Genomic DNA, 12496 nt, shown 5'->3' on the forward strand with positions numbered 1-12496 from the left:
CTGTGTCCTCATGGATTCTAGTGAGATTCATTAACCACTGAGCCATGATGGAAACTCCCTTTCAGCGTTTTTTTAAACCTGCATTAGTGTGTGTGTGTGTGTGTACACGCACATGTGCAAGTGCAGAGTTCTATGCTGTTTTATTATGCAGGCAAAGTTTTAATGTGTATTTGCTGGTATTTGTACATACTATAGCTGAAATCTTGGCTCTCCCTCCATCTTGTACCTTGCTGGTTGTGACCCATCTCTGCTATCACTGACAAGCTTATATATCTTTACCATTAGATCAGTGGTTCTCAACCAGAGGTACTTTTGCCCCATATAGGACATTTGGAAATGTCTAGAGACATTTTTGGTTATCAGAGCTTTAGGGGGTATGGTGTGCTATTGGCATTCAGTGGTTTGAGATCAGAGATACTAGTAAAAATCCTATAAGGCACAGGACATCCCCCAATAACAAAGAGTTAGTCATCTGGCCCCAAATGTCAGTAGTGCTGAGATTGAGAAACTGCCATGAGGGATGATTACTTTGGGAAGGCAGGTGGCAGAAACCTTAGGAATCTTCCTGATGGCTTGCTCTTATGCATAGTCTCCCTCCTGACCACCTTAAAAAACATTTTTTTTCCTGATATTTGGGAAGAGTTTGTCTCCACTTCTAATGGCTTTCTTCCAACTTTTCCTTACAGGTTTCCAAAAATACCTGGCAACAAATCTGGAAATGAATTCCATAGCTTTGTTGAAATGTTGCAAAAAGATGACTTCTACATCCTAACCCTTGAATGACTCAAATTGCTGCCAGGTGGAGGACTCCCATCACCTTCTCTCAGAACAAAATCAGTCCATTCTGTTGTCTTAGTTTGTAAATTTTCTGTGACTTGAAATAAACTTTGAACACAATTTTAGTATACTGCAAATTGATATACACAACCTTTTTGCTTTTAAAAAGCCCAAGGGTGTGAAAACTTAGATTGTTTTCTACCCTTACTGCAGTATTGTACTTTGTGTTATGTTGCCATAGCTCTATTTTTCCTTTTAAGTTAACCATTTATTCTTCTTGATGATATTTGAAAATTTCTCAGAAGCAGTGATTTCTGAAACTTAGTTTTTGCTTAATTTGCTTCCAACAAGAATAATAAGATTTGCCCTTTGAGAACTTGCTAGAACTTCTGAGTCTACTGGGTGAAAATAGCTTCTGCTTAGAGCTGTAAAATGGTCAGAAGGCCAGCAAAGCAAAAAGTCTACCTAGCAGAGCAGTGTATTTAGTTTAGAAAAATCCAAATATCAAAATGTATTTTTTGATCAGTACCAAGTCTATTCACATGCATAGTTCAGAGTTAAGACAAAGATGATATATATGAGCACTGGTTCGAGTGCATCAACAGCACAAGGGACTGTTGACATTTGCATTTCTGTTCTAAAACTCTTTAGTCTGGGTAGTCGACCTTAATAAAAGTTAAGAAAGCCACTAATTTTTGACATGTTCAAAGTGAAATAAAAACTGAACAGAAGTCAAAATTTCATCCTACCTTCTAGATAATTGCTAACCTGTAACCCTACACAGTAACTAAATTTATTTGGGGAATTAAAACATAGAAACACTAAAACTTTTACATTTTTCTCATTTATTTTACGAGGACCAAGTGTAAAAACATAAGCAGTCAGATTGCTCATTAGGCCTGCCCATGTCTGCTTCCTTTCAGATGGGTGTGAACATAATTAGTGCCACTAGCTCTAACCTATGGCTCTTCTGGCCTAGTATTCTCTCTCTCTCTTAGTGGCATTAAGGAGAAACATGATTTCTCTCCATCAGGCCAACCTCAAGAGGTTAAGAGGTGCCTTAATTAGTAAAGTTCCACTGGAACTACTCTTGAGCTTATTTATATTCTCAGAGTCCTAGCCCCAGGTTAGGATTATGGTCAAGTGAATTAAAAGCCTGCCATAGGCTTAGAGAATGTAATAGCATATTGCTTACATGTCAAGCAAAAGAATGCAAAGATAATCAACTTTATGAGACATTAAAATTGAGGGATTTTCTACTCTGACACCTAAACATTTACTACAACAGAAATTTGCTGAATAGGATACTTGATAATACAACCTAGGAAAAAAAACTTGCTTAAAACAGCTGAGGAATTTTCTGGGTATCTGCTCATCCCCCGTTCAGGCTTGAATGTTGATTACGTGTAGGATTTATTATCGTTCTGTCCTACCTACTTCCATGAACATTCTAGGCCTTGATATGTTGATTTTAGCGGTTGTCATATCTTGAAAGTATCAGTATATTTAGCATTAAAACCAAGATTGAAGCCTTTCTCATTAGGGACTCATTATTATAAGTTTCAAGGAATACTAAGATTCCAAAACAAATCAAACTCACCGAAGACCGAATTAACATTTGGTCAGCAGTTGTCTAATAGGAACCATGTCATCAAGGTTCCATTGTGCATTTTCCTAATGCCTTATTAAATTTAATTTAGATAGCTGAAATCCAGGAAATTAGCAACAGCAGGGGTATCCCAATCTATTCCTACAGACATATCCATTAGTATTTTTTCAAATGTCCAGTTAATAAATGAAACATGATTAGCTACCATGAGTTCATGACCTCCCTTTATTTTGTTCAGACTAGTGAGTGAAAAAATTAGTTATACTAATCCTTCAAGTCATGTAGGTTTCTGGATAATTAGAAACAACCATTTATTCACTTTTGGTCACTTAATGGTAGAGAAATAGGTGCTATAATGTTAATTCAGTAGAAATAGTCTTGTAAATCTGATGAATTGTCTTTGGGCACAATGAAGTATGGATTTTTTTCCCTTTTCAGGGCCCTGGTTGCTTTCCTTCTGCTGATTCACTGTGACTACTAACATTGCAGAACTGGGTGGGTGGGAGATAGAAAAAGCATTTTGATAGGAGAAAGAAAAGGCATTTTGTGTATGTCATGAGGTGAATGATTCCCTAGTGAATAGGTATGTAGGAGCAAAAAAAAAATTGTCAAAATTTTAAATTATCTCTTTTAAAATTAGACATTAATAAACCCCTGAATACAAATGACTATAAAGAGCACTTGTTGACTAAATAATCATCCTAAGATTGAATTCAAGTTTTTGTAATTATTTCCAATAGAACGATGCGAGCTAATGGCAACATAGCTGACTTTCAATTATAAGATAAATTCATGTACAATTAGCATACTTGCAAGATTTTCTTTCCCAAATAGCCTAAATAAAATAACAAAAGATTCATTCATTAAGCAAAGAAGAAAATCCTTCATTTTTGACAAAAATAAAGCATAAATTGCTGTTCACACTGGATCAAGACCATGTTTAACAGAATGTACATAGTCAGTGTTATATAGGGATTGGGTTCTTGGTAATTTTATGTTGTTGTTTTACTATTTATGCTTATTATTATGTTTTGTCATTAATTCTTTAATAAATTTTTATTTTAAAAAAATCACCCTACCTAGAAATCTTCTTTGAGGATGGGAGGGTGGGGAGAGTGTAACCCAGAGTCTAGGAGATGGCAACTCTTGGAGTCAACAAAACCACTTGGGGTTAAATTGTGTAACTCAAATCTGTCTTGCTGCAGTTAAGGCATTCCAGAAAGATTTACAGTTGTTTTCCCAAGAAAGGATCCTAATAAAGGCTTTGCAATTATTGTGACTTCTGAAGTTCTTAGGTCCGCGAAGCTCAGGGATGAAGAAATTGGATCCAATCAAAAAAGAATGCCAAGGTGTCAAGGCTTGAAAGGAAAATAATATTGTCCTTTAGTGGCTGCCCAAATCTGACCAGACCAAGTAAATTGTTGAAGATAACCAAGGAGAGACTAAATGCATAATCATCCTTATTCCTCTAATTCAGAAATTTTCTTTGTTGAAGTAGAATTGAACCTTCCTAGGATTCAGACTGGAATATCGTTGACAGCATTTACGCAGGCTCCTTGCCAAAGTCTGAGGACCACATAGGAAGACACCCACCACCGACCTGCAGGGATAGAATGATACCAGAGCTAGAATGTGGCAAAGGCTGCTGACGATGTTCACAGGAATGGAGAAACTGCCTCTGCTAGGCTTCTGCTCCTCCCAACAACCTTGCATAAAAATTCAGTTATTGGAGTTCCCGTCATGGTGCAGCAGAAATGAATCTGACTAGGAACCATGAGGTTGCAGGTTCGATTCCTGGCCTCGCTCAGTGGGTTAAGAATCTGGCGTTGCCGCGGCTTGGATTCGGCATTGCTGTGGCTCTGGTGTAGGCCAGCAGCTACAGCTCCAATTAGACCCCCTAGCCTGGGAACCTCCACATGCCAAGGGTGCAGCCCTAAAAAGGCAAAAAAAAAAAAAAAAAAAAAAAATCAGTTATTGACTCCCTCTCATGTTCTTCATGTTAGTCTTCTCACCTTTTCTGTTTGCAAGCCCCATTGACTGCAGGTAGTCAGGAGATGGAGTGCAGTGTACTATACTGATTAAGTGCTAGACTCTGGAGCCAGGCTGTCTATTCCGAGTTCTGACACTTGTCCCAGCTGTGTGACTTTAGACGTTTCTTAACGTCTCTGTTTTCATAACCCCCCATGTAAAGTGAGGATAAAAATACTGCCCACCTCATAGTACCCACCTTTGTTCTAAAGTTTAAACAAAAAAACATGTAAAACAATTAGAAAAATGTTTGGCACGTAGTAAGTGCATATGTGATGTGTAAGCTGCCATTAAAGCGTTCCAGTGTGCCCTTATCCCCACTCCAAATTTTCTCCCACTAAAGAGGTGGTGGCTCTTATTGCTAAGGATAGACTTTTTTTTTTTTTTTTTTGGTTAGAATTTATTAATTAATTTATTTATTTGGTCTTTTTGCTATTTCTTTGGGCTGCTCCCGCGGCATATGGAGGTTCCCAGGGTAGGGGTCGAATCGGAGCTGTAGCCGCTGGCCTACGCCAGAGCCACAGCAACGCGGGATCCGAGCCGCGTCTGCAACCTACACCACAGCTCACGGCAACGCCGGATCGTTAACCCACTGAGCAAGGGCAGGGACCGAACCTGCAACCTCGTGGTTCCTAGTCGGATTCGTTAACCACTGCGCCACGACGGGAACTCCAGGATAGACTTTCTAACTAGGCTCTTGGTCTCACCCTCTCCTTCCTTTCCTCACCTTCCTCTCCTCTCTTTTACTTGGGATATAATTCACATGTCCTAAAATTCACCCCTTTTTAGAGTTTGCAGGTAGTGTTTTTAGTGTAACCACAAAGTTGTGCAACCATTACCAATATCTAATCCGAGAATACTTTCATCCTCTCTAAAAGAAACCCCAGACACATTAGCGGTCTTTCCCTATTTCCTCCCAACTGCCCCCACTCCTTGACCTAGACAGTAACATCTACTTTCTGTCTCTAGATTTGCCTATTCTGAACATTTCATATAAATGGAATCATACAATATGTGGCCTTTTGTATCTGGTTTCCTGCACTTACCATACTGTTTCAAGGTTCATCCATGGAGTTGCCGTCGTGGCTCAGTGGTTAACTAACCCAACTAGTATCCACGAGGACACGGGTTTGATCCCCGGCCCCGCTCAGTGGGTTAAGGATCTGGCATTGCCGTGAGCTGTGGTGTAGGTCGCAGACACAGCTCGGGTCCCGTGTTGCTATGGCTGTGGTGTAGGCTGGCAGCTATAGCTCCTATTTGACCCCTAGTCTGGAAACCTCCATATGCTGCAGATGCGGCCCTAAAAAGACAAAAAAAAAAAAAAAAAGATAAGGTTCATCTATGTCGTAGCGTGTAACAGTACTTCATCCCCTTAACAGCTGAATAATATCCCCTTGTGTGAATATACCACGTTTTGTCTTGTCCATCTGTTGATGGACAACTTGAGTTGTTTTTACTTTTTGGCTATTTTACCATTCATGCACAAGTTTTTATGTGGATATATGTTGTCATTACTCTTGGATATATACTTAGGAGTGAAATTGCTGGATCATGATAACTCTTATGTTTAACATTTTGAGACAATGTGAGAATTTTGCCATAGTACTACACCATTTCATGTTCCCACAAGCAACATAGAAAGAACTTCCCTAAAATTGCCCCACTTCCTCGTCAACTCTTTTTATTGTGCATCTTTTATTATGGCCATCCTAGCCCTCTCTGCCCTTTTGTATATTCATTTTGTTCCTATCTGCTGGCTCCTGATCTGTCTATAAATATGCTTAGATCATCCTTAAACTAAATAAGCATTTCCTGGGCCCTGCCACTCCTTCAACACTGCTGACAACTCTCCTCTAATAACACTGTCTTTCCACATCCTTCTGCTTCTTCCCCAGCTCTTCTTTCTCCTTTCTCACATAATGTTAGCATTCCTTAATATTCTGTCCTCTGCGACTCTCTCCTAATAATCTCATCCATTCTCACAACTTCAACTATGGTCAACTCAACACAATAATTATTAATCTCAGAGTTCCCATCATGGCTCAGTGGAAATGAATCTGATTAGTATCCACGAGGACGCAGTTTCAATTCCTGGCCTTGCTCAGTGGGTTAAGGATCCAGCATTGCCTTGAGCTGTGGTGTAGGCTGCAGATGTGGCTGGGATCCCGAGTTTCTGTGGCTGTGGTGTAGGTTGGCAGCTGTAGCTCCGATTCGACCCCTAGCCTGGGAACCTCCATATACTGTGGGTGCAGCCCTAAAAAGACAAGTAACAATAATAATAATTATTAACAATCTCTTTTGCTTATATGCTGCTTTACGGTTACAGAGCGCTTCTTTTTTTCTTTTTCTTTTCTTTTTTTTTTTTTGTTTACCTTCTAGGGCTGCACCTGAAGCATATGGAGGTTCCAGGCTAGGGGTTGAATTGGAGCTGTAGATGCCAACTGACACCACAGCCACAGCAATACCAGATCCTTAATTCACTGAGCAAGACCAGGGATCAAACCCACGTCCTTGTGGACACTAGTTGTGTTCGTTGACTGCTGAGCCACAAATGGAACTCCCAGGGCACTTTCCATATTCTCCTCTTGTGAATATTCACAACAATCCTGCAAGCAAGTAGAGCAGGCACTTACTAATATAACTCCCATTTTACAGATGAGGAATCTGAACATCAGAGGGTTTTCTAGCTCAAGGTCCCAGAACTAGAAAGTGTCTGAGGAGTTCCCGTCGTGGCTCAGTGGTTAATGAATCCGACTAGGAAACATGAGGTTGCGGGTTTGATCCCTGGCCTTGCTCAGTGGGTTGGGGATCTGGCATTGCCATAAGCTGTGGTGTAGGTCACAGACTCGGTTTGGATCCCGTGTTGCTGTGGCTCTGGCGTAGGCCAGCGGCTACAGCTCTGATTCGACCCCTAGCCTGGGAACCTCCATCTGCCACGGGAGCGGCCCCAGAAAAGGAAAAAGACAAAAAGAAAAAAAAAAAAAGTGTCTGAACTAGCAGTAGGACCCAGGATCATATGAATCTGTATCACTAAGTGTTCTCCCCACTGCTTCCAAGAAGACTTTCCTGATCACACCATGAGGGCAGAGACCTTTCCTCCATGTACATGTTTCATGGCATGCATTATTCTCCCTTGAGTTGATTGTATGCATCTCTTATTAAAATGTGTGCTCCTTGAAGGCAAGAACCATATCTTTTTTTTTTTTTTTGTCTCTTTAGGGCCGCACCCACAGCATATGGAAGTTCCCAGGCTAGGGTCAAATTGGAGCTGCAGCTGCTGGCCTACAACACAGCCGCAGCAACACAGGATCTGAGCCTCATCTTTGACCTACACCACAGCTCATGGCAATGCCGGATCCTCAACCCACTAAGCAAGGCCATGGATTGAATCTGCGTCCTCATGGATACTAGTAAGATTCATTTTCGCTGAGCCACAATGGGAACTCCCCATATCCTATTTTTCTTTCAGTCTCCAAAAGCTGTTAGGATAGAGCATGCTGTACCTTAAAGAAGGTAATCAATAATTGTGGAACTGAATTGATCTTTATCTGCCTGGAATTTATGTAACATGATGAGCTTAATTTCCTTCCCATCAGGATGGCTGATTTCACAGCACCAGACTTTCCTATATGCTGAAGCATGTCTCAAAATCCTCAGAATACCAAGGGCAGGTCATTAGTTAACTAGTTAATACACTCCAAACCCTTGTTACTTTAAGTAGAGGTCAATAAGGCCCCAAACAATGCATTTTAAAAATTTAATTGTAGTTGATTTACAATATTATGTTAGTTTCAGGAGTACAGCTTCAGATTCTATTATAGGTTATTACAAGATACTGAATATAGTTTCCCGTGCTATACAGTAAATCCTTGATGTTTATCCACTTTATATATAGTGGTGTGTATCTCTCAGTTCCATACTCCCAATTTATCCCTCCTCCTCCCCCTTCTCCTTTGCTAACCATAAGTTTGTGTTCTATGTCTGTGAATCCCTTTCTGTTTTGTAAATAAATTGATTTGTATTTTTTTTTAGATTCCACATATAAATAATATCATATGGTATTTGTCACTCTCTGTATGACTTACTTCACTTAGTATGATAATCTCTGGGTCCATCCATGTGCTGCAAATGGCATTGTTTCCTTCTTTTTTATGGCTGAGTAGCATTCCATTGTTTATTTATACAACATCTTCTTTATCCATTCCTCTGATGATGGACATTTAGATTGCTTCCATGTCTTGACTATCGTAAATAGTGCTGCTATGAACATTGGAGTGCATGTATCCTTTTGAATTAGAGTTTTCATCTTTTCTGGATATATGCCCAGGAGTAGGATTGCTGGGTCATATGGTAAGTCTATTTTCAGTTTTTTAAGGTACCTCTATACTGTTTTCCATAGGGGCTGCACCAATTTACATTCCTGCCGATAGTGTATGAGGGTTCCCTTTTTCTATACACACTCTCCAGCATTTGTTATTTGTAGATTTTTTTTTTTGTCTTTTTGCCTTTTCTAGGGCCACTCCCACCACATATGGAGGTTCCCAGACTAGGGGTCTAATCGGAGCTGTAGCCACAGGCCTACGCCAGAGCCACAGCAACATGGGATCCAAGCCACGTCTGCGACCTACATGACAGCTCACAACAATGCCAAGATCCTTAACCCACTGAACAAGGCCAGGGATCGAACCTGCAAACTCATGGTTCCTAGTCGGATTCGTTAACCACTGAACCACAATGGGAACTCCATATTTGTAGATTTTTGATGATGGCCATTCTGACTGGTGTGAGGTGATACCTCACTGTGGTTTTGATTTGAATTTCTCTAATTATTAGCAATATTGTGCATCTTCTCATGTGTCTCTTGGCCATCTGTATGTCTTCTTTGGAGAAATGTCTATTTAGGTCTTCTCCCCATTTTTTGGACTGAGTTGTTTGTTTATCTGATATTGAGTTGTGTGAGCTGTCTGTATATTTTGGAAATTAAACCCTTGTCAATTGAGTTATTTGCAAATATTTTCTCCTAGTATATAGGTTGCCTTTTCACTTTGTTTACAGTTTCCTTTGCTGTGCAAAAGCTTATAAATTTGAGTAGTTCCCATTTGTCTATTTTTGCTTTTATTTCTTTAGCCTTGGGAGAGTGATCTGAGAAAATACCACTACAATTGATGTCCGAGAATGTTTTGCCTATGCTCTCTTCTAGGAGTTTTATGGTTCCATGTCTTACATTTAAGGCTTTAATCCATTTTGAGTTTATTTTTGTGTATGGCGTGAGGGAGCGTTCTAACTTCACTGACTTAATGCAACTGTCCAGTTTTCCCAACACTACTTGCTGAAAAGGTGGTCTTTTCTCTATTGTATATTCTTGCCTCCTCTTTCAAGGATTAATTGACTGTAGGTATGTAGGTTTATTTCTGGAATCTCTATTCTGTTCCATTGATCTATATGTCTGTTTTTGTGCCAATACCCTGCTGTTTTGATTACTGTGGCTTTGTAGTATTATCTAAAGTCTACTGGGAGGGTTATGCCTCCAGCTTTGTTCTTTTACCTCTGAATTGCTTTGGCCCTAAACAAAGTCCCTTTGCCCCACTGTTTGAATATGGGTTTATGGGAACAGCAAACATCTTCTCATCAATCAAGACCCTTATTTGGCTAAAACCTCAGATGAAACTTCCTCATTTTTAAGCAAGAATCTAAGATCAGTGCAAATAGTTTTGACCCCAGTGGCCTTTTCCCAAGAGTGTTCAACATGCTGGAATACTTTTCCTAAACCCAAATTCTGGAGTTCCTGTCTTGGCTCAGTGAAAACAAATCTGACTAGTATCCATGAGGATGCAAGGTTTGATTCCTGGCCTCACTCAGTGTGTTAAGGATCCAGCGTTGCCATGAGCTGTGTGGTGTAGTTCACAGACACTGCTTGGACCTGGTGTTGCTGTGGCTATGGCGTAGGCCAGCAGCTATAGCTCCGATTGGACCCCTGGCCTTGGAACCTCCATATACTGCAGGTGCAACCCTAAAAAGCCAAAAAAAAAAAAAAAAAAAAAAACCTCCTAAACCCAAATTCTACAAAATCAACTAACTAAAGGAAAATACACTTACTTGGGGTGGGCAGTAGCTATTGTAGAAAACTCATTGTCCCACATAGGTCTCCCAAAGAAGGTTTTCTGTTTCAGGCCTGTCAGGATGTCAGTGGCCTTGTCAAAGTTTAATACCGCATGACCAGCCTGGAGTCAGAGAAATAAGAAGTTAGAAAAAGCAGGTCCTGATAACTGTCTCTTCCTTCAGCCACTTTTAAACTTGGGTGTGAAGGTGAGAGCAGGCAGGAAATCATAAAAAATGATTATTTCTAATCAGCATGCACTGCTTTCATCTGACATTCATCATGCATCTAACATGGGAATTAACGTGTTGTTTGAACTCACAACATTGCTGTCCCATCCGGTGAGAAAGAGACGGTAGTTTAGAAAACCCACTTTGCCTAGCTCCTCCATCTCTTGTTCCAGGGAAGCCAATAGGTCATTGAACCAAGCAAAGGCACCTATTTCCCTGCAAATCCAGTAGAAATAGATCTGGAATCATCAAAAGAGAACAAAGTCTTATGAAGTGCCCTTTAAATGATTATGTACATATACACTGTATTTGTAGATCAGGTCTAAGAGTGACCTGAAAAATCACCTCTCCAGAGCAGCATATCTTAGGTGGAATTAATGTCCACAGTCCTGACAACTTCCTTTGTGGAACGAGAACTCCAAAGTCATCTTTGGTTCCAAGTGATTTTAACTCCAAATTGAAAATGAAGACCCAGTTCTTATGGTAAGTCTATAGAAGCAGATGCTTTGGCAGAGAGAAGTGATCACTCACTCGCATAAATCCAGGGAGGGGTTACTTCTCTTACCAATTGTAAAGAGCCTAGCCCATGAAAGCAATGGACCTATCAGGCCCAGACCAGATCAAAAGTGGCATTCAGGAGCATACCTTTTGTGTTTTGAGGCTGTGATCTGCATTCCGAAATTTGTACCAGATGGATTTCAAGATGGAAGCAAAGGGGGTGACCCCAATTCCTGCTCCAACCAACATAGCCACTTCATACTGGAAAACATCCTCACTGACAGTGCCAAAAGGACCATCCACCTCAATCCTGGCAAGAGGCAGAAGACAATAGGGAAATGAAGTCTCACCTCCACCCCCAACCTCAAACATCCTCCCAGAGACATACTATTTCACAGCTGATTGCTCCTTGTTTATTTCAATGGTATTCCATTGTACCAGACTTAAGGTTCAATGAAGGGTTGCTTTCTCTTTTCTGCTTGTCTGCTTTCTGGTCTGGGTCTCTGCTGCTTGTAAGGACCTACCTTGGAACTGGCGAATGCTGTTGTTCAAAAGCCCTTATGAGACTTTCTGTCCAGTCCCCTGCTGCTCGAATATGAATGGAGAAGAAGTCTTCCTCTGGGGCAGAGGTCAGGGTAAAGGGATGCCATTCCAGGCAAGAGATCAAGGGGCAATTAACAAAAATATACTGTCCCACTTCCATGCTGAAGCCACGCTTGTTCATCTGCAATTCCAAAACTTTGGATGGATACATGACCACCTATGAATGAAGCACAGAGGCCAAAGGAGGCAAATTCAAATTGCACCAGGGGCAGGCAGATAAAGTAAATGAGTAAAGCTGAAAGGCAGCTGATGGTGGTGAACTTCGAGCACAAGTCCTTTCTAAGGCGGGCAGCAGTCACTAAGTCCAGACAATGGTTGCACTACAGAATGTCTTTGCCAGATTGCCTGATTCTTTAAGAGAAACCAGAAATCCCATTTTTTAAAAAATGAGGAGTTTGTGTCGTGGCTCAGTTGTTAACGAATCTGACTAGCATCCATGAGCACGCAGGTTCGATCCCTGGCCTTGCTCAGTGGGTTAAGGATCCGGTGTTGCCATGAGCTGTGGCGTAGGCCTGCAGCTACACCTCCACTTCAACCCCTAGCCTGGGAAGCTCCACATGCTGTGGGTACAGCCCTAAAAAAGCAAAAAAAAAAAGAAAAAAAAATTGTAGTAGGGAGTTCCCTGGTGATTTAGCAGTTAGGACTTTTTGCTTC

At 40.8% G+C, this 12496-nt stretch overlaps 2 protein-coding genes across 5 annotated transcripts in view; one reads left to right on the forward strand and one right to left on the reverse strand.

The window, feature by feature from the left end:
* Positions 1-3266, forward strand: part of CSTF2 (cleavage stimulation factor subunit 2) — a 31888-nt gene extending 28622 nt beyond the window's left edge. For all 3 annotated transcript variants that reach the window (XM_003360388.5, XM_003135231.6, XM_005673758.4), the window contains one exon: positions 687-3266. The gene's annotated coding sequence lies outside the window, so the exon portion shown is untranslated. The remainder of the gene's footprint in view (positions 1-686) is intronic.
* Positions 1613-12496, reverse strand: part of NOX1 (NADPH oxidase 1) — a 37879-nt gene continuing 26995 nt past the window's right edge. Inside the window, exons 7-11 of one of the 2 annotated variants that reach the window (XM_085006851.1) lie at positions 11764-11999; positions 11387-11549; positions 10834-10980; positions 10511-10635; positions 1613-3986 (exon numbers count right to left, since the gene is read on the reverse strand). In XM_085006851.1, the coding sequence (XP_084862977.1) occupies positions 3860-3986; positions 10511-10635; positions 10834-10980; positions 11387-11549; positions 11764-11999 (798 nt within the window). In that variant the 3' untranslated portion in view covers positions 1613-3859. The remainder of the gene's footprint in view (positions 3987-10510; positions 10636-10833; positions 10981-11386; positions 11550-11763; positions 12000-12496) is intronic. The other variant, XM_003484140.4, reaches the window with a different exon arrangement.

This window comes from Sus scrofa, chromosome X (genome assembly GCF_054392235.1).
Source record: "Sus scrofa isolate SSC_HxYL_T2T_F1_AM1 chromosome X, Sscrofa_HxYL_maternal_Yorkshire_Landrace_v2.0, whole genome shotgun sequence".
Classification (NCBI taxonomy): Eukaryota; Metazoa; Chordata; class Mammalia; order Artiodactyla; family Suidae; genus Sus; species Sus scrofa.